This window comes from Drosophila montana, unplaced genomic scaffold (assembly GCF_035044405.1).
Source record: "Drosophila montana isolate Dmon_TW-CO22-7 unplaced genomic scaffold, ASM3504440v1 contig_1624_1, whole genome shotgun sequence".
Lineage (NCBI taxonomy): Eukaryota > Metazoa > Arthropoda > Insecta > Diptera > Drosophilidae > Drosophila > Drosophila montana.
The window spans coordinates 2845678-2872554 of NW_026996559.1; the positions used below are offsets into that span (position 1 = coordinate 2845678).

A 26877-nucleotide genomic window follows, 5' to 3' on the forward strand; every position below is an offset into this window, starting at 1 on the left:
TCAAATGAACTGTGTTCAAAATGCAAGTGGTAACTTAAATTGTTTGTTGAATTGGCACAAACTTCAACCAGATAAAAAGCTGCGATTATTCAAGGGGATTCGATCCCCAAACTTTGTGCTCAGTGAGCCGATGCTTAGATGCTTAGCACACCTCGCTAATAAGGCGACTAATCGTCGTCTGCCAAAGAATATATATGACAGCATTGTAGTTGACAAATCAATCAAGACAAAAAAAAAATCTTTGCTATTATTTACTGCATTTATTCACACGTCACACTTGCAAAAAACGAAATAAGAATTGAAATTCGAACACTTGAAAGCTTGTTAACAATTTATGTACAAAGAAATTATGTTTCGTAAACAGCTCATGCATCGTGACATTTATATCAAATAGTCTGAAATGATTCACAGTTTTATTTAGTTAGCTGAGTCGAATTTGTCGATTGAAATACAACATAAATAGAGCTATTCGTTTTTATTTGAAAACAATTTTTATTGTAAAAACCCATTCAGCCATTATATATTTATTTGATTTTATAGCCTGAACCCGTTGAAAACGGCTGAAAACAGGGTTAGCTGGTTTTGTGCAAATGTATGTAACAGGCAGAAGGAGACCTCTCCGAACCCATTTGCCGTATATATTCTTGCTCAGCATAAACAGCCGAGTCGATGTAGAAATGTCCGTCTGTTTGATCGTCCGTCTGTCTGTCCGTATGTATGAACGCGTCGATCTTAGCACTTATGAGAGCCTCTCCTTTATGTCCGTACAGATCTAGTTTGTCAATACCTTGCCCCACTTTCTTGAAGACTCTCTCAGAGTATGCACATATCCAGAATATTTCTCTTTTTGAATATCTCCCTCCATACCCAACAAAAAATTATATTTATGCTCACTCTGATGCATATTTATGCCCTTGAAGAATTGTAAAATTGTCCTGAAATATGTAACGACATGTCTGTACGCTTTTTTTTAAGGCTATTGTCATGAAAGTTTGCATAGGTTCATGTTTCAGTTCCGTAACTGGCTGGATCGGACAACTGGGATAATTATCGGTGAAATGGTAAGCTATATATGTATATAACACATTGTTGTTTATAAAGATATCTTGTCCAAGCTCGGCGTTTATTAGTTTCACTCAGCTCCTTTCATATGATCCAAATCTTACCAACATCGGGATCAACATCTATTCTACAAGGGTATTTTAAATATAGGGTAAAAAAAATAGTCGTGAATAATAAAAAATAAAATGAATAAATATGAAAAATTGATAATTGCAGCTGAATTTGAGCCGGCGACTACTCGCTTGTTAGTCCGACGCGCTAACAGGCTTATGTATTGCTGCGTTGTTGTTGATTTTTTTCGTACAAACTTTGACCAACGTTTTCCCCATTTAGTCGTATTAGAGCTCTCTGTCGACCCACGTAAGCTTTAGCCATGGGATGGGTTTTTTTTTGTAAAGCTATATAATGGAGTTATACCATATTATAGAGTGGTTTTTTCATTTCTACTGCCATTACTTACCAAAGACATCTTAATTAATCCCATGCCAAAAATGAAAAAGCAATTTGTGGTCTGGCTTTCAATTCTTACGAGTTTCTATTTACAAATAAATCGAGTTTCTGTTTTGTTGCGGGTTGTTTGTTTCTGTTTCTGTTTTTCACAATTTGCTTGAATTTTGATTCTTGTTTATTATACTTAGTTTATGTTTAATATGAACTGTATTTGATTTCCGTATTATTAGTATTATGTTATTCAGAATCAACGTATGAGTACATGTATATGTATTTGTATTTGAATTTGTATTTGCATTTCTTTATGTATTTGTTTTTGTATTTGTTTTTGTATTTGCTTTAGTTTTTGCATGTAAGTATTGTTCTCTTATTAGTTCATTGAAAACCCTCCATTTGATTATATATGTATGCTATGTACGAGTATGTTTAGCAAAGTTATAAAGGGGGATATTGGTGGAAACTATTACAAGATTGTTCTACTCCGACTTATTTGATGTGGATGCAGCTCCACCTTCTTGTCCCGCTCCTCATTTGCCGTAGTAGTTGCCGGGCGGCTGGGTGGGGTAGCTCTTGGCGCCGCCGGAGGAGTAGCCATCACTGCTGCCGCCGCCACCGGCCCCACGGGATGAGGGGTTCTCGCTGAAAAGACCGCCAAAGTTCTTGGAGTTGAAGATCTCGCTGAGGCCGCTGCCGCCGCCGCCGCCGCTGCCATGGCTGGCAGCGCCGTTGCTGCTGCCGCCGCCGCTAAGTAGGCTGCCCAGGAAGCTGCTAGCGCCCCCACCGCCACCATTGTTGCCGTTGGCACCGCCGCCAGAGAGAACGGAGCCAAGCAGGCCACCGAGCAGATTGCTGCCAGTAGATGAGCCGCCGGATGAACCACCGCCGCCGCCGCCGCCGGACGAATAGCCTCCGCTTGGTTGATAAGCGTTGTTGCCCCCGCCGTTGGCACCACCATTGCCGCCATTGGCGCCGCCTCCCTGCAGCTGCTTGGCTATTTGGCCTGCAATGATACCGGAAACCGCTTGACTCACCGCCGGATTGGAGAAGAAGTTGGAGAAGAAGCCACCGCCCTGCTTGTCCTTGGGCTTCTGGGCGGCGCCGCCGCCGCCATTGTCATAGCCAGGCGCGGGCGGAGTATAGCCGGGCACAGGCTGATAGCCACCTGGCGCCGGCTGGTAGCCACCTGGAGCTGGCTGATAGCCACCAGGAGCGGGCTGATAGCCGCCCTGCGGATTGTAGCCGCCTTGGGGATTGTAGCCGCCGTATGGATTGTAGCCAGCACCACCATTGTTATTGTTGTTGTTGTTGTTAGGAAGCGAGGGATAGAGGCCATGACCGCCAGCCGAGAAGCCATTACCATATCCACCGGCGCCGCCGCCACTGTAGCCACCAGCTGCGCCTCCAGCGCCACCCTGGTTGCCATCTGCCTCCGGCAGCGGGGCGCTGGGCGCATTCGGTGCATACGAGTTGTGGGTGTTGCCGCTGCTCACTTTTCACCAGGCAGGCAGCGCAGTAGCAGCACAGCAGTAGAGCGCGTCGGCAGTAAGCAGTAAGAGTTAGCCACAAAAGCGATTGACAACAAAAATGAAAAACAAAAAATCAAAGAAACAGAAACATAAAAAGCATTAGGAAAACGGGCCAAAACATGGCATAAACATGAAACTAAACATAAATGAAATAAAAGCACAACAAACCTATGAGTGGCGGTGGCGGTGGGGGAGGGGGAAGGGTGGTGGAGTAGTAATTGGAGGGTTTTTGGTTTGGGCTTGTTTTGAATAACTTAGCTTAGCTTAGTTTCATTACAGTTGCTCGTTTCATTTTGATTAGCGTATTATGAATATGCCTACAATCGATCAAATTATCGTTATCGTTATTGCAACATTTAAATCCTACACAACTTTGAGTTTGATTTGTTTTTCTTTTTGTTTTTTGTATTTTTTTTGTTGTTGCTTAGTTTTTATAAGTCTTCTCTGCCGTATGGTTAAGTTAATTATTTATGTGTATTTATATATATATATATATATATATATATATATATATTTATATATATATTTATATATATATAAGTATATTATGCGTTAGTGTGGGAATGCTATGTACAACGCCAAGTTATCAACTATTCAAGAGGGTCAATATAGGTAGATGTAATATATGCCTGTTTTTAAATGGGAATAGTTGAATACCTTGAATACCCTTTCGTTAACTTAATGCCCTATGTCTAATAGATATCAATACCTTTATCTTCAATATTTAATTAATATTTGCATGCACTTCACATGGTTATTTTTATAGGTTATTTTTTTTTTGTTTTTTGCCAGGGTTAGGTTTAAGTATAGTTCATCAAATGCTTTAGTTAGTTCTTTAATACTGTTCACATGACTTTTTAGTTGAGTTCCATTCAAATAAATGTGCGTGTGTGTCTGTGTGCTTAAATAAATAAATGAGAAATCAAATCAACAATGCGCAGAATGCGTGTTCGGACGGAGTAATTATATTTATACGTATATACTTTCGATTTGCTCTATTTGTAGTTGATTTATTTGCAAATAAATTCGTTTCACAAAAATAATAAAATACGTAAAAATAAAATTAAACTGAATAATAATAATAATAATAAAAATTGGATCAGGTGGTGAATATTGAAATTAAATACATATTTGTATATGTTTTTTTTACACATTTTTTGAAAACAGTTTGCTGTTCAGTTTTCTTATCCATTAAAATGAACCCTTGTTTTGATATTGTTTTAAATTGAAATTAAAAAAGAGTGCTGCCTGCTGAGATTTAGTTTTTATGTTTTAAGGATTTAAAATTATTATCGACTGTATCTGGCATCAGGCAGCAGTTTCATCTGTTCAAGATGTCCGATGTGTTGTAAGTAGTTAAAATGTTGTTGCTGTTCGTGAGTTTGTTACGAGATTTCATTGAAACTTTTGGCATTTAATTGATTCTCAAGTATATGTGTATATCTATTTTTCGTAAATGTTTTTTCCTGGCAGTTATTTTATCTTTTCATATTTTTCTTAATTTCATTATTTGCAAATTTTATTGGTATCTCTCTCTCCATACGAGTTTTCAAGTGTCGTTTGATTTAAAGTTTGCTTTTTCTCTTACATTTATTATTTTTAATAATTGCATACGACTTTTGCAAAAAAATTGTTTTAAGATTACATTAAACTGTGTACTTTGTGCACTTTTTAGCTGCTTTAAGTAAACCGCTTTTGTTACTAAATTTCTTGATTTCTAGAGCGGATTTTGTTATTATATTTATTTTAATTTTCGTTTTTTTTGTTTTAATAGTAATTACTTGTTTGCAGCCTTAAACCAGCTTGTTTTGCATTTTGATTGACACGCGTATCTGTATCTACAACAACTGTGCCTGGGCTGCAACTATTTCAATCAACAGCAACTGCAACAGCAACAATTGCATCCGCAGCTGCAACAACTAAATAAAAGCCGGAAATGGTTACCACAAAATTCGCAGTAGCAACAAAAATTAAATTAACTGTTGTGTGTGTGTATGTGTGCGTGTATGCGTGTGTGAGTGCATGTGTGTGTGTGTGTCCGACGTGCAGCTAAGTCTGTGGCTGTTGCAAGCACTGGCTCTAAGCCCCAAATTAAATTCCAATTTAATTGAGCTGCAAAAAACAGAGAGAAGTGCAACGAGCCTTCAGGGCCAGGGCTACATATGGACCGGGTACAAACTGAAAGTAAGACCAACACACAAATCAACTCACACACCCACACACACACACCCACGCACGCACAATATTCTTTGAATATTACGTATACGCCCGGGGCGGGGAGTGCTGTAAGCTGAGAATGTATAGAAAAGAAATAACTTCAATAATATTGTGGGCGTGTTTTATGTTTTGTCTATATGCAAAAGATTATCCTGCTTGTGGGTTTTACTTAAATTTGACTTAAAACCAATTATTTAACGCTTTGTTGTTGTTTCCATAGGTGTTGCCTCTCAGTAATGCGCAGCAAAGGCAACATGTTGCAGCTGTTGCAAGTGTTGTTGTTGTTATTGCTGTTGCTATTGCTGTAGCTTTCGTACCAGCCCGCTTTAAGTGTCTTAATATAGGGCCCAAAAACCAGTGAAAATAATAAAAGAAAATTAGGGGGAAATTGAAAGAAACCAAGCAAGCAAAGGATTTGCATATGGTTGATCGTCGTCGTTGTCGTCGTCGTGTTGCAGGATCAAGAGTGAAGGGTATCAGTGGAGGGAGAGCAGCTGCTGCATCTTATTACGTGCTGGCACTGTCGCTGCCTCCATTGGCCAGCAGCAACACCAGGACTGCGAGTAGACCGATGAGCGGAGCGCTGGAATTGCCGCGTCGCCCCGCTGCCGAAGGATGTGCTTGGGTCTGGCGATTGTAGGGATTCTGTTGGTTCTGGTTCTGGTACTGTGGCGGCGGCTTGTTGTACATGTTCGCATTCTGATGATGTGTCTGATAGCCCTGATAATTGCTTCCATATGGGGCCAGACCGCCGCCGCCGCCTCCGAGGATGCCTATGCTGGAGCTGGGCATGCCGATGCCGGCGCCGCCGCCAGGCGGTCCACCAGTGCCGGCCGGTCCCGAATAGAACGGGATCTGACCAAATACGAACGATGGATTGTAGGGGTTCATCGGCTGCAGGCCATGCATGGGATAACCGGGATTGAGCACGCTACCTGGATGATTGGGTTGGGGAAACTGTTGAAATGATGGCGCTTGCGTGGGCGAATTGTAGGGAAAGATTGGCATATTGGGTATTACGGGCATATGATGCTTGGCCCCGAACACATAATGCTGATCGATCCCGGTGGACGAGGCACCCGCGGCCCCATTCGAACCCTGTGCACTGGCGGCGTTTTGGTTGCCACCCTGGCCGCCATTTTGTGCGCCACCCTGGCCGCCCAACGGCTGCTGGTTGCCATTTTGATGCCCACCGTTCTGGTTGTTATTATTGTTATTGTGATTAAAATAGGTGTAGGTGTTATGTGTGGGATTCGATGAAGCCGGCGCAAATATATTATTCTCAGGCCCCGTATTCAGGCTGGATCCTGTTAGTAAGCCGTTGCCAGTGCCACGACGAGCGAGAGCAGTGTTAAAGAATGAGAGAGAAAATGCGATACAATTGGTTAATCAGCGCTGAACGATCCACAAGCTGCTGCTGTTGCTGCATGCGAGTAAGCGAGCGGTCAGGCTCAAGCTCTCTCGCTTTCGCTCTCGCTCTCGCTCCCACTCTCCATATATATGGCGTGTACTCTTGCCTGAGCTTGAGCTTCAGTAGCAGCAGTGGATGTGCATGTAAACGAGTGTGTGTGTATGTGTTTGCGAGAGACAGCAGCAGGCAGAAGCAAATGAGCGCAACTGCGATGCATATGCATGTGTGTCTGTATGCATATGTTTGTATTTGTGATATGCACCAGCCAAAGCTCAGTGTTGTAAAATGAAGCAATGAATGAGCGGGCGAAAGTGCAAGTGGAATGAAACAAAAAACAAAACTTAAATGAGTAAGACAAAGAGAGCGTAGCATTTGTGTGTGTGTGCGTGTGTGAGAGAGTATTAGGTAAATCTCTTGATTTACATGTATGTATGTATGTACTTGTAACTAGGTTGTTATATACAAAATAAACATTGAAAATAAAGCAAATGATAGTAAACAATTATCAATGGGAAACTATAATATATGTATTTGTACGTTTCTATCCGTCTGTACGTCAGTCAATCTGTGCATCTACGACGTTTCTTCCGCCGTCAATTTGGTAAAAGCTCGCCAAGCTTCACCCCGCCCGATCCCAAAATTTCAAGTGAAAAAGGCATAAAAATAATATCTCAAAATGAAAATAAGCAAAATAAATAAAATAAATACCTGACGGATTAACTGACGACGACGAGGAGGAGGGATTTGCCTGGTTGGTGCTGGAGCCGCTCTTGCGCTTGCAGGTCGGATAATTGCCGCAGTCCTTGCCATCGCGCTGATTATAGCTGCACGAATCGCTGGTGATGATGCACTCCTCAGTGGGTAGGCAACCAATGTCGGCACAGCCGCGTCCATACTCTTCACAGTGTGGATACGTAGTTAAACAAAAACGGAACCGAAGACAGAAACGGAGACGGAACCGGAGTCGGAGTCGGGGTCGTATTGGTGTTGGTGTTGGGAGCAGTTGTTGAGTGTTTGGTTTCAAGAGGGGAAAAAAGTTAAAATAATACAAATAATAAGATAAAACGTGGACGCGTAACGATGAAAACCATGTTGATCGTGATGATAGTGAAGATGACGATGACGATGAATGCATGATGATTTGTACATTACGAAAAGACGGTTATAAGGGAGTGGGACAAAGAAAGACACAGAGAAAAATTGAGAGGGAGAAGTAGGGCAATCAAAAATCCGAATGCAAGAATCCAACGCGTCGAAAGAGGCGTGGAAGGAGCAGCAGGAGGACGAGGACGAGTAGGCAGGGGGGGGGGGGGGATAGGAAGATGATCGAAGAGTGATACAGAGAGCAACGAGGACAACAAAAGACAAAGGTATTCAGCTCAATATTACGTATACGTACTGGAATAGGCATCCACATGGTTCAGCTGCAGCATTGCTGCTACCAACAGCATTAGGGTAAGGCGTGCCACGCCCATTTTCGGTATTCTTGCAAGCGTGCTTTTGTGTATGTATGAACTCTCCGAGATCCTTGGATTTGCTTCAACTGCTCGGGTTTTGTTGCTGCAAAGAGAGGAAACTGATTGTTAGCTACTTGGCGGCAGATTCATAAACACGTCTTCATCCCATTTATCCAAGAAGGATAGCCCGAACCTACATAGGTACCAGTAGGGCCCAGTGCCAAGCCAACTTTATTTATCACATTGACAGCTGGGCTCAAGTTCATTGCGGTTGTTTGCGTCACAACGCAGATACAGGCGCAGAGTTGGACGCCGGTGCAGGCGGTGGGGCAGGCGGAGGGGCAGGGACAGACACAGACAACAGACAACATGCAGCAGACGCAGACCAAGTGGCGTCGCATTTGTTTGGCGCAGTTTTCCCCTGACTTGACTTTACTTTACATTACTCTGCTTGCCGCATATGACACGCCCACAGGCGTCCCAGCTCAGCCCTTGCCTCCAGTCAATGTAGCAGCATCTGCGCCAGCCACATTTGTTGTTCTAAGTGTCAAGGGGCCAGAGGCCCAAGACCAGGAGTAAAGGGCCTGCGGGTAGTCGATGGACTACGCCCACCTTGCCACAAATATTCTATGTTTAATATATACATATATTGATAAGCAAACCGAAATATATGCCAATGATTAGCTCTAACAACTTCGGTTTGGACTCAAAAGACTTTGTACACAAAGTGTTTCATTAAAAAATTTAAGCTAAATTTCCTAGTAAGATAGCCAAATCGCTGAATATGTCTCCTTCTTTGGGCTGGGGTCAATAGGGTGCACTGGACAAGGATAGAAAACTGTGTAGATCAACTGTAATAGATAGCCAAATATCATAATATAATACAAATTTAAGTTATAATATCCTTAATCATACTATGCTAAGCTTAAGACGTAAAAGATTCTTCCGTAATACCGTATCAACTTCATAAGAAATATAAAGACCATTTTATTGCTTAAGGTTGACTTTTATTGCAGTCCTTTTTCAATTTCTCTTCCAAGGTTCTGTTGTGACTGTAAGTTTTGAATGTAGGATGACAAGCCTGTCCTGTCATCGATAGGACACACACAGATTATATTAGTCACAAACGGTTGATATGAAACCCTTTTCCACGAAATCGATAAGTATCGATATTCAAAAAGGATTTGCACATATCCAGAATATTTATCTATTCGGATACCCCAACCCGTACCCGGCAAAAATGTATTTTTTAGGAGGCATAGTCTTGCGCTTCGATATTTACGTATATTTTGTTGACTAGCTTATGCCTTGAACATATTATAAAGATCGTACACTGAAGTTAATCAAGGATGCATTTCCCACAGAGAGGAGTTAAGTGATTAAGAAGCAGCTTCATAAAGTCCTCATGTTTGTATATGTATAAGGCAGCTCAGCGCTGGGTTAAGGGTATCTGCTTATCGGGCACTCCCGACCAAAGCACCTTTTGCTGTTATTATTTGGATAGAATAGACCTTCTGGTTGAGTCCAAAATCGACAACTCGTCATCGTTTTGTGTCAAGAGGCCACTCTTGTGAAACTTTTGCCGCTTAACATGTGGCGCCACAAATTGATTGCCAATAAGTAAAAAAACGAGGCACAATTCAAATGCAAATAACTTAAAAAACTTTTCATAATTTCGTCTCACTTCAAACGGAAATATTTAAAAGACGGCTTCATTTTCTTTTACTTCTAAATACCTATAAAACGGAGAGCATGAAAATGTTTTGTGCAGATGAAATTTGTATCAATTAATCGATATCTGCGCAGTTTTCTTAGTATCGGGGCAAAACTGATCAATAAATATAGCTGCAAGTGTATTCAATTTTCGCTGTCCAAATACAGATATATCTTTTGCCGCCTTTTTTTTTGGGCTTAAAAGGAAATTGATTGTACAGAATTCCTTTGGGTTTTTTGTTCGCGTTTGTTGGATTTTGGACGAACTTACTTTTTATTAATTTTGCATGCGGCTTTAGGGGGTTTGGGGGGAGGGGATGGAAATTGCACAGGATATGAAAATGAAAAGCGAATTGTTGGCCAAATGAAAACGCATAAATTGGGCGTCTGCCGATGATTTGTGGACCGCTTCATTTGTCCCAGAGAATGCGGCGCCGATGCGGCTCCATAAAATGTACACGAATTGCAGAGTTTGAGAGCCGCAACTTTGACAGGCCCCACCGCCAGAGTTGCAGCTGGAATTTGGAGGTATTAAACTGGCCAAAAAAAAGCCAACACACACCACACACACAGAGACACACACAACTCACACTGCAATGTGTTTTGTATGTTTTCGTTTATTTCGTGCTATTCTTTTCTTGTTTTTCTTGTTTTTTTTTTGTGCCTTGCGGCAAAAGCAGCGCACACATCATTTGAGCTGCTCCTGGTCATGCTTCGTCTCGACAGCCAGCGTCCCGCTCCTGTTCCTGGTGCCACTCGCACTCGAGTCTCAGTTGTCCATCCGCTTGTCTTTGTGTCCGTTTCGTGCATTCGTCTGTGTTGGGCCATGTCCCGGCCGACGGAAGCCAAAAGTGGAAATGCATGATAAATGACACGAGGTTTTCCTTACTTTTTACACTTTTTCTCTCCCTCACTCTGTGCTGCCGGGTTTTCCTTTTGCCCCGCTGGGGGAGTGCGAGCACAACGGCGGCAACAACAACAACAACAAATTTTTATTTTAAGATACAAAACAAAACTGGACGAAAATTGTGAAACGATGACGTCGTAAATGTTTTGTTGCAACAATTTTTTCTGCTGCACACTCTGTTTGGCTGTGTGTGTGTGTGTGTGTGTGTGTGTGTGTGTGTGTGTGTGTGTGTGTGAGAAAGAGAGTGTGCAGTCAAAGAATCACACAAGAATAAAAAACAGCAAAGCAAACTGTCCGCGAAACGGAAGCTCAAACTAAAACAACTGCAGCGAGTCAGAACACAGGCCACAACACAACAGCACAGGACAGAAGCAGGCGCAGGGCGCAGCTGCGAACCGGCTAGAAGGGATCTGCTAATGAGCTACCATTGATAATTGCATTGGAAAGAGAACTACAATATTGACGACGTTTGGTTATATTCGTTGCCTAATACTGTCTAATAATTAAAAACATAAAAGATAAAAACTTGTTGACCAATACAGTTATTCAATTACTTGTACAATTTTCCACCGCTTAGGCTGAAATGTTACATACATCTTTCAAAATGCTTTGTTTAATAATCATATAGCTTTTTTTTTAAATTGCATGTGGTTAATATGTTTTATTTGTTATTAACAATTAACTGATAGTGTTTTGGTCGTATTTTGAAAGTTTAACTCTACGAGTGCGTCATTCGGCTAAAAGTCAATATAAAAAACAAATGCCTTGAGTAATGTACTGTTAAAGATAAATGCAACATTTTAGAATAATCGATTGAAAATTGTACAAGTTATTGATGCGGCTACGAGCTGTATGCACCATGGAGGAGTCGCTATTCTTTATTAAATCTTTTTTTTTATTCAGATGATTTAAAGTAAAGTCCTATTATAATTTTAATTGGTTAAATAATTTGCTTAAAACAAATTACGAGTAAAACAACTATTTTTTCTAGAGAGTCATAAACCCTTAAATCCAGAGGAGAACAAACGTGATGTGTAGACCTGTGGTCTTACATGTTACAATCTATCGCTGAATTTCCAACGAAAAGAAGAGAAACGAAATGAACCTATTTGAAGCTAGCATTTAAGCTGCGTCCCGAACTACAGGAGCTCAGAGGAAAAGAAGGGAGCGGAATGAGGCTTCAACAGTACGCAAATTTCTGGAGCTATTTGATTGACCTAGCGGGACAGGCAAAAAAGCTTCAAAAGCTTACATTAAGGCTGCGCTCGATGAAGAGCTCGCGCTACATCAGCTTAAACAGAGTAATTAAAAACTCGATGGGAGGAAGCGAATCAGAGCTGAGCTTTCGCGCTGAAAATTAAAATAGTCGTGTTCAAGAACTTGTCGTAGCTGCTGTTGCATTACAGAATACAATTATAGACATTGGTTGTGAAGATTCCAAATGGCCATTGACTGTGCCTAAATGCTGTAGGGTGCACAGCGACGCGAGCAGCGGGCCGCGGGCCGCTGGCCGCTCTGTTTCGCGAGGCATAAACCGAAAATTCACACTTGGTTACTTTCTTCATGACTTTGGATATTATTGTGGTTTATGTTAGTGCTGTCACTTGCCGCGTGCTGCTGCCCTCGTCCCCGGCAGCGGCTTCGTCCCCTGCAGCAGGCACGCCCCGACGCCCACAGCGGCAGGCAACATGCGGCTGCCGCTGTGTGATGTATGACTCCGTGAAATGCGATATATTCATGTTAAATTATTTTTGCAAAAAACGAAAACGAAACGAAATCGAAACGCGACCCGAGACGAGACGAGACGAGACGAGTGAGCGACGAAACGAGTAGAAACGAAACAACATGAAACGACAACTGCGCCTGTTGATGACAAAGAGAACACGAATGCGAATGCGAATGTGAATGCGAACGAGAACGAGAACGCGAATGAGCATACGAATGCGGATGCGGATATGAATACGGACAGGGGCTGGGCATCGGGCGAAGCGTTTGCCCTTTAAGTTTTTGGCTTAAAGCGCCAGTGTTGCACAACGCCAAGTGGCGCCACATTGTTGCAGTTGTCGTTGCAATTGAACAAACAATTAAAAGTTTTAAATATTGTGACAGCAATTTTACAGTTAATTGCACAACGAACCCGCCCCAAGCGCCCCATTGGACTCAAATCCCTCACACAGCTGCCAACTTCATTTATTACTTTCCACCAAGCACCCCCCCACACATCAATCCACGCCGTACGCCAACATGACTTTTTGCCAAGCTCTATATAGGTGGGCAAAAAATAAAGTTTGGCTTTATATTTTCCTGACTCTACTCGATTTAATTTTCTAGTTGTTTTCCCCCCTTTTTTGCATGGTGCTCGGGGTCGGGGCTGGGCGCCCCTTGCGCTTCGTCGAATTGTGAAATGGCAACTGGCGCAGCAGCTGCAATGCTGGCGGCAGCTCACAAACTGACAACCATTTGTCATTACCGGCGGAGTCGCGGGGGAGCGGGTTGGCGCCATTTTGTAGGGTATTGGCAAGCGCCATATGTTTAAAGCGTTGAACAAAAAAAGTTTAATTAGCGAATGTCGCGAGGGCAGTTCGAGTCGGGGCCGGGGTCGGGGTCGGAGTAGGGCCTGGTTGGGCATGCCCCGGATATGACCCTGCAATTCTGGCATATTAAATTCCAGGCAGCAAACAAGGGAATTTCAATTCGTGGCAAGGCGCCCCAGGCACACACTTTAGCTGACAACCCCAAAAAAAAAAAAACCAAAAAAAAAAAGAAGAAAAACCCCCGGACAAATTCCCGAAAATCTTTGTAAGGCAGTTAATTAAAAACTTAAATGTGCAGGGCAGCAGATGTGCAATAGGTTGGATTGGGCTCTATCTGTGTGTGTTTGTGCGTGTGTGTGTGTGTGCGTATGTGTGTGACAAAAGGCAGCCCCCAAGGCCCAAAACAAAGAGCAAAACCAGCAGCTGGCAAAAGAAGACCCATAATTGAAAGTGCAGTTAGTTTCCACACTAATTGAAATGAACTAAACTCGACTCAAAGTTCGTATTTTATAGAGCACACAAACAAAAGAAATTCCCAACCTTATAAAACTATACAAAATCTACAAAATCAATCAATTAAAATTCTTAATTTGCCAGCTGCTCGTATGCGAGATTTCAATCGGACAAAATCAAATGAAATGATCGGAAAAATGGCTTCCACAATCGAGCAAATAATTCAAAATACTTCAAAAGAAAATCACTCAATAATATTAAAAGCTGAATTTAATGACTGCGCTCCACCAAAGCGTTCTTTCAAGGCTCCTCGATGCATCTCATGCTGCTTACTAAAAGAAAGGGAGCAATGCAAATCAAGCCATGCTTCCCTAGTTACGAGTTGTAACTAGCCAACTATCAAACGAATTAAAGAAGAAAAAAATACTATTTGCATGTTATCAACATCTTAATAATGTCTTTCTTTCTGGCCTGAATCCATTGCAAATGGTTTTGTGTAAATGTATGCAACAGGCAGACGAAGGAGATGGAAAATTTATGGCAAATCATCGATATCTTGTTTCGTTTCTGATAAATGGAGAACAATCGGCTTATTTTGGATGTAAAATACCTGAGAGTACACATAGATCCAGCTATTTAACTCTTTTGGATACCCTACCCGTTTTCTTCCTATATTAAAATACACATTTTTAAAGGTATAACAGTCTTGGGCCTGGGCTTTTACACACATTTGAATGTCATATTTATATCATAATTGCAAAGTGTTCGGACAATAAACACCGAAGTTACTAACGAAAGCATTTCACATAGCTTGGACTTGAGGGAAGAAAAGGCCCAGCCTGCCCGTGTGTGTGTTGCGTGTGTACAGAAGGAAGTTTTGATATTTGTAACGGCAGCTCGTCGCTGGGCTTTAGGTATCTCCCCTTTCTTATTATTCAAAATATTATTATTTTTTAATTATCGTATATTTGCCAAGTTCTTACAAAAATATACTAAAAATACTTCTGCGTAATTGAAAGCTCGTTTTGAAATATTTAGTTTCTCTTCAATTAGTATATAAATTGGAATATGGCGTTCATTTCGATGTGTTTAATTGACAGCACACACATGGATCTTGGGGCACATGCTAATGTTGCCTTAAATCATTTGATCCGGAGCCCAAATCCGCAACGGAAAGCTCCTAAGTCGCACTAGGAAACGACGGAACAGTATACAAAGGGACAGATGCACAGGCGCACGGCAGGGCCAGGCACAGGGAGGGCAGCACGAGGCGGGGCTAAACAATTGAATGATGAATTGTCGCCCACTTGGCAGATGAAGCGGCAACAATGGCCCCGAGCTTTATGCGTGGGAGCGCCAGCATGTGCGTCCAGGATGTGGACATGGCACCTGTCCCCTGTACCCTGTACCCCGCCAGCTTCTGTGGCCACCCCTCCAGCAGCTAAGCCTTTTGCGGCACAATGATGGATCTCCTTAATTAAGTTGTAGTTGGCGCTGGGGCTGGAGTCGGGCCTGAGCTGCTGCTAAATTGAAAAACGCATGAAAAATGTTGCCTGGAATAATCTTGATTATGACAAGCTGCTGACGGAAAGTGTTGGACACTTGCCAGTTATTGTTCGAGACATTGGATACCCGAGTATCTTGGGCTAATCTAATGGCAGCTCATCAAGTAGCGCCAGCTGTTCAACACTGCCAACACAGCGATCGGTGAGAAATTACATAAGCTGTCAAAAGGCAGGAGTTGAGCTTGAAAAATAGAGGAATATTAATTGGCTTCCAAAATGCTTGACATATTGTTGAAGACTCGTTTCTAATAAAGCGAAATGAAAAGAGGTTCAGGATTCAATATTTGATGCTTTTGATTCCCTGAGCAAGAAATATTTCCACATATGCCTATCCTCACTTCACAATTACGATCTTCGAATGATGAGAACAAGCTGTGCGTTATAATTCTTAAACTGTTATGGCGCTGACTGTGTTACTCCCGACATTTCATTCGTTGTGATTGCCTGTCAAGATATTCATTCCACATGCAACCGCAAAAAAACCCGCTTGAGTTTAGCGCTGACTGGCGGCAAAATGGAATATTGTAAATAAATTATACATTAAATATGTGTTGTGCGCGTGTCGCTCTAATAAACACATATTTTTGGCCAGCAGCCGCAAAATGTTGGCTGTTGCATGCAACGGAATTAACACGGAATGAGAGCAGGCGCACCTCTAATACCCTTTCTCTCTTTTAAACAATATGATTTCGGGTTCGTTTCGGAACAATAGAAACTATAAACGCACTGAATATTATCGAATTTGTGCGAAATTCTTTTGAATTGATTGATGTTGATATTATATATATGTATATAAATATGTACTCTGTGCGTTGTCATATGTAGGATTTGTGGTATTTATAAATCATAGAACGAAAAGTAGTCGGAAACACGAAAATATTGTTAAATGGAGTCTTTAAACAAAAACATGTATTCTTCAAATCAATCAATTTCCGACTGCATTAAAGCTCGAGCCCTGGCTCAGCTCATGGAAATATTGGGAATGTGGCAAAATCAAGGAAAACTCCTGATGTTTCCTTTTTCACTTTCTCCTGTGGGTGCAGTTAAACATATGCCAAATAGTTGGAAAAGGCAATGTCACAAAGCCTAAAGGGTAAGGGTATTAAAACGGTATTGACACTTGTTGTGTGTTGTTGTAGTTGTTGTTGCTAAGAGTGAGAGAGAGAGAGAGAGAGAGAGAGGGTGTGGGGCAGTGTATACACATTTTTGTGCCCTGTTTTTGCGGTAAGTGCGGGCAGTATCCAGTTACCAGTTACCAGTTGCCAGTTGCCAGTTGCCAGTTTTCCCCAAAGAATTCTGTTGCAGTTTTCAAAGGCTGTTCATTTGTTGGTTGACATTAAATTTGATGCGGCTTAAATAATATTTATGAATTTATGGCTGGCTAGCACTTTAATTGGGGTTTTTGCTACCAAATGCCAAACAAATTTTGCATGATTTATGCCAAAAGATTAAGCAATGGACAATCAGGGTCAAGGGACACGTAGGGACGCATAGAATACACTTATATATATATACATGTATGTCGAACTTTCGTTTAACTTCATAAAGACTCTATTAGTAAATAAAATGCCATAAAATATTTATAAATAAGCTGCAGGGCTGAAAAAGTGCTGCTGCATAGGAAGCTAACCCGACTCCAGACCCTGGAGTCAAACGCAGGGCCGTAGTCAAAGCCAAAGAGGCACAGCACAGAGCACAGAGCACAGATTCCTCGTCCGTTGTTCACAGTTTTCTGTTGAGCATAGCTAAACTGTAGCTGAGCTATGCCTGCTTTCTCTAACGCCCGCTCTCTCTCTCTCTCTCTCTCTGCTCTCTCTCTCACTCTTACTCTGTACTTTTCTATATGACATTATGCAAATCGCCTGGCAGCTGCTGCCACTGGATACAAAGCAGCCAGAATGCCGATACGGATGCACCCTGGCAAAGACTTTAAGTGGATTACAACGGCAGCAATATGCAACAGCAACAGCAACAGCGACAGCGACATGCAACAACCGCCACGGCAATGGCAACTTGTTAGCTGCCAGCGGTCTGAGGCAAGGGACCCAACAGCAGAGTTCAATAGTTGTTTGATTTTCGATATGACGGCGCGGCTGAGCAAAAGGACCTGGACGTGAACGTGGGCGCGGACACTGCTGCGGCTGCGGCTGCGGTGAGGGTGTCGTCGATGTCGGTGTCGGGTAGTACGAAGTACTTTGCCTCATTGCGGGTTCGTTGTCTGCTCGAGTGCTGTCGCCGCCGTTGCCTAACACGGGCAATTTATGGATTTTCTATTAGGCGCGTCTTAAGAATTTCTAGGCGATTGGCAATACGTCGTATGCGTAACGCAGCCCTGCAAAATAACTGCATGGCCAAAGCAGCCAATCGAGTGTGTGACATTTTATATGCCTCTAGAGGATATTATATTATCCTGAGCCCAATAAACCTACAAATTCTCGATCAGAATCGATTTCCTATTCGATATAGCCATGTCTGCCATTCCGTCTCTTTCTATGCTTACTTAGCTCTCAGTCTAAAAGCTATCATCACGAAATACCGCATAGGTATTTCTTTTGCTGCAGCGTTTATGTCAGATACGTCAGGTCGGATCACTATTGTTCCATAGGAAGAACAATTTGAAAATGAGTTTAGGTCTTCAGCAACCTCAGCAAGTAACGGCTTCACGCTTCTCCGCACATATCTGCAAAGTCTTGAGGGATATATCTGAAAGGGAATTTCATCTTCGGCCTGCCGTAGATAGCCGTTCCCTCTGCTTTCATATTTAAAAAAGCAACTGCCAGCGCGGCGTATGCGTAATGCCTGCTAAGCCCTACCCAGCCTCTGAGGAACGGACGGCAGCTCATCAATTAGTCGGCCACTGCATTTTGCTAGGCTTGGTTCAGAACTCTCGCCTCAACTGTAATTTAAACTTTGCTCGTTGTCCGGCAGAAAAATTGTTTTCTCTTTTTCAATTTTGTTTTTCTGCGACTGTCGCTCTCCGTCTCTCTCACACACTTTCTCACTGTCTCTCTTGCTCTCTTGCTACGTTTGGTTGTCGCTCTCTATAACTAATTTCGTCTGGGCGCACTTTGTAAATTCCGCCTTTTAGTTAGTTGCATGGCAAATAATAACTTCCGCTTGCCTGCTGCTTTGACTAAGAATTGAAATGATTACGAAACAAGAGTTGCACTGCCAGCCAGACAACCCCTCCTTACAGCTCTCCACACCGCCCCCTCACGCTCACGCTCACGCTCACCCCTCCCCGCACCAGTCGGTGAGTTATCATCATTTTGTTGCTTCAAGCGCTAAAAAGAAAATTCGTTTCGCACTGAGGCAAACTTTATTATACTTGTAAGAAGAAAATTCGCCAAAACGAACTTTATGACTTGAATCCAGCAGCAGCAGCCGCCGCGAGCAGGCATTTAATGTGGCCAGGCCGGAGCATAGGCATCCGCTAGACAAGGGCTAGCCAAGCAGTTCTTGGCAAGCCAAGGCGTTTATTAAATGCTTTCTATTTGTTTATATCTTAGTCTAGTCTAGTCATTTTTTCTCGTTTAAGTAGGAGGAGTAACTAAGAGTTTAGAGAGGGTATCCTGTTACCCATGAACTCTTTAAGCCAGGAACTTCATTCTTGTAATAAACGAACTTGTTCAACATTTAAAATCTCTTTCTACAATCAGTAGTTTTCAGTTATATCAGTTGTATAGACTAAGCGGGTATAAACCGATTTTGCTCAGAAGAAGTGTGTTTTCTTCAAATTGCTTCTCAATATCCACTGAGAGGGTTGGATAATCCGTAAAGTTTGAAACACGTTTCAAATGAATTTTAACAAAGAAAAGGGACTTGAATCCATTCGTATGGTAACCAAAGAGCACCTCAAGCCGTTTTCCACTTATTTTCCACAGTTGTAGGTGGAATTACATCATATTCCGTGCACTTATATCACGAAAGCTACCTATAGAAACAAGTACAGCTTCCTAGCTCTTGATCGATCACCAATCAGTCAATCAGCACAAACAGTTGTATATTGTTATTTCCAACAACTTTTGTAAGCGACCCTCGCACTAGCTAATATCTGCGGCCAATAATAACAAAAACTAGCGCCAATTTTTTCCTTTTTGTGTGTGTGTGTGTGCGTGTGGGTTGGTTATGAGTAAAACAAGCAACTGGATAAGCAAAACCATCCATGGAATCCGAAGCCAACCCGCCCAAAAGCCACGCCCACGCACCCATTCATAGTTTATCCACTCATTCCGAGCCGTTGAAGCGCAACCGGCGAAGTGCGGCTTCAACTTTTGTTCAAGTTGATCGAAAAACTCGAATAAATCATCCGAAGCCCTCAACGAAATTTCAAGAACAAAAACAACAACTAAGCGAATTTAACAATTAACTTAAGCAAATAAAACATCGAGTGTTTTTACATGGAGCACTATTCTGATCGCAAACATAATAATGAAATTAATCAACCAAATCAAATAAACATTTATGATACTTATTCATTAAGAAGAAGATACGCAAAGATTGGCTTTTGTATTTGTTGTTTTAATCTTTATCCTTTATTCAGCTTCAAATGCTATGAAAACGTTCGAGAGTTTAATATTAAATAGCAATTCAGGGTTCAGGAATTTATAAATAAATTTTCACTTTATATGAAACATTTATTTCGAAGTTTGTGTGAGCGATAATTTACTTTACGGCTCGATTTTAATGAATAAGTTCATGGGAAAACTTTGATTACACTTTTTTATTTTGCGTCCGATCAAATATAAATATCTGCGTTAGCTATATTAACTTTCCCACGTGCGGGAAGTGGGTGGAAAACTAATGTCAACATTCTTAAGAAAAGATATGAGTATAGCCGCATGGCCCGCTAGTTCATCCATAATTAACTTTACTTCATATAACAGGTACATATCAATTCCTGGAATGGTTCCCCAGAGTTTTAGATGCTTCGCCTTCTTATCTCCTCCATTTCTGTATGTCCACAGCTCAGAGCAGTCGCTGCTCTCATGTTCTAGGCATCTATCAGTTGGAAATCGGATGGGTATTAGGGCTGAATGTCACGTTTGCAGCAATTGGAGAATCTAGTGCGATTCGTGTACATGACATACATATATGAATATACATTTGTGTGTCCCCACACTCACACACACACACACACACACACACATTGCTTTGTATCGTGTCTGACTTGAATTTTCTATGATTTTGCGCTTTGCTGCGCTGTGATGTGATGTGTAGTGTTGTGCCTGGCAAACACTCGACAACAAAGAGGCATTTCGAATTTTAATTTTAATTGAAATTGAAATATTTATGCTGCCACTTGCAACTGAAGCGGCTGAAGCACAGAGACGCCGTCGGCGGCGCTGACTTTCAAATTTAATCAAGCGCCGAGTGTAAAGCAAAATCTAAACAAAATGGCAGCAGCCCCTCAAGTGTGTGTGTGTGTGTGTGTGTGTGTGTCTGTGTATACAGTACGTGTGTGTGTGCGCGCGCTTATATTAGTTGGGGTAGCTGAAAATTAATTAAGTTGAGAAAATGTCAACGCTGCTGCTTTCGCCCCGCCGTCCCGTCGCGTCGTGTCACCCGATATTGTTACCTGCCATTCGTTTCATTTCGTTTCGTTCCGTATCGTTTGCCGTCAACCACTTTATGCAGTCGCCGGTCGCCAGTGTTGGTAAGTTGCTGTGTGCGCACATGTATGCTGCGTCACTTGGCACACCCTGTCGCCTAGCCACAAATGGGGTATTTCGTATATCATACGTTGAAAATTCCTAGCGAATGCAGGGACGAAGGCAAATACCGTTTATTAGAGCCTTATCACTGCTTGGCTTAAAAAAATGGTAAAATGATTCATACGTATACAGGATAATCCATGCAACAAATGAAGTGCTGCCTTGTCACTCAGTCTGAAGAACAATTAAATCAGATGCTAGAGTGAACCGTTTAAACCGTTTATTTTTGTGTCCAGGGTATTCTTGCGTCGAGTGCCACCTTTTGACCTTCTAACTTTTATTAAGTTTTACGGTTACACACACACTGCACACAGATATCACACACACACACACACCCACATATTGCACACCTGCATCGTTTGCTGCTGATTTAATATTGCAACACACAATGGGACCAAATGAGTATTAATTCAACAAAAATTTATGCTTTTGCGTAACGAAATCTATTATCAATTTTTTCCTATTTTTACAAAATTAAATTAAAAATTTGGAAAAGCTTCTTATTGGACTATCAAAGCTTATTAATTGTTATTTTAGTTATTTAATAATTATTAATTTGCATTTGATGATGTTTTGTTATTGTAGATTATTTAAAATGTATTTATGTTTGAGCCGAGAGTTTCAACTTTTTGTTTACCCAAAACTAAACTTTAAGCCGAAAGAGTTGGTTTAAGAACAACCGAGGCCCAAATCGAACCAATCTGATTCAATTCCTGACTCGCTGTCAGCTACTACAGTAAGAACTATAATAGAACCTCACCATTTAGCACATAGTTAATTAATTTGCACATTGTAAATAAATATCAATAATAAATTAAATAATATCAAAAAAAAATTAATTATTGTAAAACTAAAAGAGATTTGATAAAACATTTACAGTTATATACTCTTGATCCGCAAAGTCGATCCAACTATTCGATCCAACCATTTGCACCTCTCTATTCATCCGCTTGTGTGTCCGTATAGTCTCTATAAAAATGGACATGCAGGCTCTCTTAGAGGATAAACATGATACGTTTATATTTTCCTACTTATTTTCCCTACCCCAGCCCCACTGCGCGACACTTCATAGTTTGCGGCTTCAACAGCGGCTAGCTTTATGTTATGATAAGTTTATAATGCCACCCACAAGAGACACCAACACACACACACACACACACTAATACACACACACACACTTAAGAGCGCCCTCTGCGATTCGAGAAAGCTGCGGAAAAGCGAAAAATTAAACTAAACCGAAAAAATAAAAATGAAGTGCTTCTTCTTTTTGGCCATTTGTTTTTTATTGTTTCATGTGTGTGTGTGTGTGTTTGTTAACTTTGACGGCACTAAAATTTATTAAAATTACACTAAACTGCAGAAGCAGCCGTTGCGCGGCGGGTGCCGCCGCTCGACCCAGAGGGGGATGTGTCGCCGAATGCGACGTGCGAACGGAAATTATATTAGTAGTTGCTTTTGCCGGGGCTCTCACGGGAAGAATGAACGTTGAATGAGCGCATAAAAGCGTTAAAGTGGCGCATACGGATGCAGCTGCCGCCCAGAGAGCCCGTTCCACCAGCTACAACATATGGTTGCTGCCAATCGAGCTGCAGCTGGAGCTAAAACTAAAGCCAGAGCTCAACTCCCTCCCGGGCGGAGGGCAATTTCTATGGCGGCAATCAAGAGGGTTCAACTTGAAGATTGTGTATGCCTTGCCGCAGCCTCTCATAGAAAATAAAAAAAAGTAAAGGAAAACTTGAAAATTTGGTTGTGGAGGTGTCGAGGCGTCGAGGTGTGAGGAGTGTGTAAAGACTGTCTGTCAATGCTGGCCGTGGCTAGACAAACAATAAGTAAAAATTTTCAATTTCGTATGCAAAACTGTGGCACAGCCCGATAGTCACGCACCACAGAATAGGGCGTTCAGTGGGTGTGGCAATGATGATGTTCACCAAAAGATGGGGAAGAGCCGCCTGTGGCAGGGCTCTTGCTTTCCTGCCGCCTTCATACTTTGCCTTTGCATTTGATTTTGTGTGCTGATAGGCGCAAAAAGTCAAATTGTGGCAGCCAATTAACAGCGACCGAGGCAACAGACCCCGCGGGGCATGGGGCAGCTGTTAAGAAAAGCACAAGTCAAACAAAACGAGGCAAAGTGCACACACATTCACACTCACACACACACACACACACTCGGGTGTACACAATGACCAACCAGCTGAGCAGGCCCAGGCAAGGGTTAAGCATTCTGTATGTGCGAACGTGACTCGTGCCTCATGCTGCATGCTGCGTGCTGCAAGCTCGTTTATAAAGTTGACAAAAAACGTTTGGGCCAAAGATAATCATCTGGCAGTTTTGCGCTATCAGCGACACACACGCACACAATGGCCCAGGCGCAAAAGGAGCCACTGAAGCGTGCCAAAGATGAGGGTGAGAATGGGGCTAGGGCTGGGGCTGGGGCTGGGGCTGTCGCTGAGGCTAAGCCCAAGCGAAAGGGAGGTGCGCGCACGGACATGACCATGGAAATGTATAGGGCAAAATGTAGAAGACGAAGCTCCCGCACTCGCCAGCTCGCCAGCTCGACACTTTTGCTTTTGTCAACGTCCTGTGCCGGGGTTGCCGACAGATTTCCCCAAAAAGATGACTGGTAAATTTTAAAGCGATACCACAGCGCGAATGGGCTGGAAAAAGGCACAGAGACGGGGTTGGGGAACGGGAACGGGAACGGGTGACAGTCTGCCAGGGGAGCTTGCAACGAAAATAAACGCCTCGGGGCTTGACCTGCTAATGAGCGCACGAGCAGAGGGAACTGAAATGCGCTATGCAACACTGGTCACAACTGTACGAAATTATTTAATTAAGTGACGAGTAAAAAAGATACCGAATTCATTCGCTATTTTTTGCTGACTAAGCTCACCACAAATATATTTAATTGTAGATCAGAATTTGCCACTGGCTATTTATATTTTCTAAAATATTTATTTCCAATAAATTCTATTTAATTCTATTAAACTTTTACTCAGATGCAATTCTTTTAGGTATTTTATTTTTCCTTATAATTTATAGGGGCAATTACACTATTTCAACCTAACAATTCACCATGTTTTGTCGGTATGTGAACCAGTGTGCGAGGGTCTCAATAGGCACAAGGCCAAGCAGAAAACAAAGGCGAAAAAAATTTAAAAAAAAAAGGCTTCGCTCATTAAAAACGCAAAGCGAATTCAACTTGCAACATGCAAAAGCAGCAGCAACAAACAACAGCCTGAAAGTAGGCTACGCAGGAATGGAAAGTGAGCCGCAAAACAATTGGCATTAGAATTAGTTGGCCAAAGGAAAGAGAAAACAAGGAGAGAACTCGAGAGAGAGAGAGAGAGAGAGAGAGAGAGATGCAGAGGAAAATAAGCTGGCGTTTGAATATGCATTTACATATATATGAATATACCAATGTCTGAACCTTTAGAAACCAAAAGAGAGATCAGAAATCAATTCTTTCAATAAGAATTCGTAATTTTACTATTCCCATTTCAGATTAAGTCTCTCTTCCGATTTCTTAATACCTTCTTTATAAAGTAAAATTGGGACTCTTAGTCGTAGCTCGTCCGCCAATATGTATTTCATTCACAGTTTAAGATCGAGAGTAACTACCATTTGGAATGAAGATTAATCGATCCGGAGCTCGGAAAATAAATGTTATAAATGTTTAAATATATTGAACGGAAACCCTGTTTGAATCTATTATTGCACCCTGAACGAAAATAAATATAAATGAGTTTTGTTCGATTGTTTGTAAAATTGTATATTTTTGTAAGCAATATTTTGTTTTCTGGGAAATTAGGTCTTGAAGTCATCAAATCAATAATTAAGCAAACCCTTTTGCTAGTTTCTTTTTAAGTTTATTTTGCCAAGAATCTGGCAGCGATTGTGGCTACAACATAAAAAGTAGGGTATACATAGAGGCCATGATTTGGAAAGGGTATTACGCAGAACGAATTGCTTTCATTGCGTATATTTAAAAATATAAAAAGATATATTCTAAAAATAACATCAATTTTAGTAGTATCGATTCTAATTGATTTTTTATTTATAGCAAAGATTTTGTTCAGTGTGTCCATGCTGCCTAGCAAATGATGTAATAAGAGTAAGCACAATAAAATGCAAGTTCACTTTTTGACACCGCATTCGGATGCACTTTTTCAGTAGCACGGCAGTTAACTCAGTTGGCCAGCTGGCAATTGCATAATGCACAATGGAAAAGCATTTATAATTAATACGCGTGCTCCATTTAGCCAGGGGTTCCACATACGAATAGCTTGTGGTTTTTATAGGCCAGGCGCGCAGCGGGAAATCGCATTGTGAGGCAGCAGCCGCTGCTCCTGTTGCTGCTGCTGCTGCTGCTCCTGTTGCTGCTGCAGCTGATGCTGCTGCTGACAGCCTGTCGCTGATTAAGAACTTATTTAAAGGGATGGGCAACAAAATGCGGCAAGTCGCAGATCAAAAGCGAAAACGTAGCGCAAAATTAAATTTGTGCAAAAGTGAAATGATGATAACGATGAGGCAACAGCAAAGGCAAACAAATTGAAATGAACACGCACACATGCGCACACACACACACACACACGCATAAGACAAAAGGAGCAGAGCGAGAGTGATAGACAGACAAGCAAAGAGCAACAAAATTTGGTTGGGAATTTGCATTCATACATCTTTCAAGCTACCAGCAGCAGGCCGTTCAACTGAGCGAGTGACTGAAGGAGCGAGAGAGGGAGAGAGCGAGTTTACTCTCAAAACTTGGCGTCTGTTGCTTCTTTGCCCTATTCTTGCGCTTCTTCTTCTTCATCTGTGGCCCCCATTCATTCATTTGCCTGCGTCGTTGCCGTTGCAATTAAATGAACGCACAAAAAGTATGCAATGCAAATGGCAAATGGCAAATGGCAAATGCTGTAAACAAAATGGCGCACGGCGAGACGTGCAAAAATTAAGCAGTCAAAACAGTAGAGCCCAAGCAGCGAGTGGGGGAGAGAGAGATAGAGTGAGCATGAGAGCGCTGCAACGACATGTTTTGGAGGCTAAGTTGAAGGCATGTGTGGCATGAGTCTAAGTTGCAGCATATGCGATTCTCGCAGCATGTTCAAGTCAGTGTGTATGTGTGTGTGTGAGTGAGTGTGTGCTTGTTGTGGCCGTCTACCTGTCGTGTCTGTGTTGTCTGTGCCAATTGCCAACTGCAATTGCATTTGAAAGTGATAATTTGGTGTGCACGTGCGTCTGTATGTGGGCGTGTGTGCGCCCACCTCTGTCTTGATAACTGGGCACGAGTTTGGCCAATGCACACGCACACACACACACACACAGAGGCATACATATTTTGATGCTCTTTCAAATACATGTATGCACAAACATGCATTCAAACTCACCTTAAACAATTTTAATGCACACAAACATCTTTATACCATATGTACATGCAAATGCACATGTAAATGTTCACTGAAAGCAATGCAAATTTCAATAGGAACACTCCTTAAACTAAGAGGCAAATTATTGTATTTGAAATTCAAAGATAAAATAAATAAGTTACTGTCGGGTGCGATCGCCTGTGCAAAACTCTCTATACAAGGTCATGGCAGCAACACCTACACAACTGTCTTTGGAGTGCCGAAAATTGAATACCCTGCAGAAATATGGCTTATGTTTGGTCTACTTCAGAGCGTTGTCATATAAAACCTCTAATTCTAAGAAGATATCTATTAGGACTAATGGCAGACAGCCAGACGAGTATTCCACGAAACCGATATACCCGTTTTTCCTTTCAAACAGAATATAATCAAAAGTTTTTATAAATTAAAGTGAATAGTTGAAGAGTTGTTTTATGAAAAATATTTCTTGGTTCCAAAAGCTCAG

General features: G+C 41.9%; 1 protein-coding gene across 2 annotated transcripts in view; it reads right to left on the reverse strand.

Annotated features, from left to right (window-relative positions):
- Nucleotides 1–1565: 1565 nt before the first annotated feature.
- Mnr (Membrane-bound Notch regulator) overlaps nt 1566–26877 on the reverse strand; it is a 105369-nt gene continuing 80057 nt past the window's right edge. The window contains exons 1-3 of one of the 2 annotated variants that reach the window (XM_064699998.1): nt 8066–8226; nt 7375–7563; nt 1566–3001 (exon numbers count right to left, since the gene is read on the reverse strand). In XM_064699998.1, the coding sequence (XP_064556068.1) occupies nt 2040–3001; nt 7375–7563; nt 8066–8141 (1227 nt within the window). In that variant the 5' untranslated portion in view covers nt 8142–8226 and the 3' untranslated portion in view covers nt 1566–2039. Of the gene's footprint in view, nt 3002–3519; nt 6191–7374; nt 7564–8065; nt 8230–26877 lie in introns of those variants that run through there. The other variant, XM_064699999.1, reaches the window with a different exon arrangement.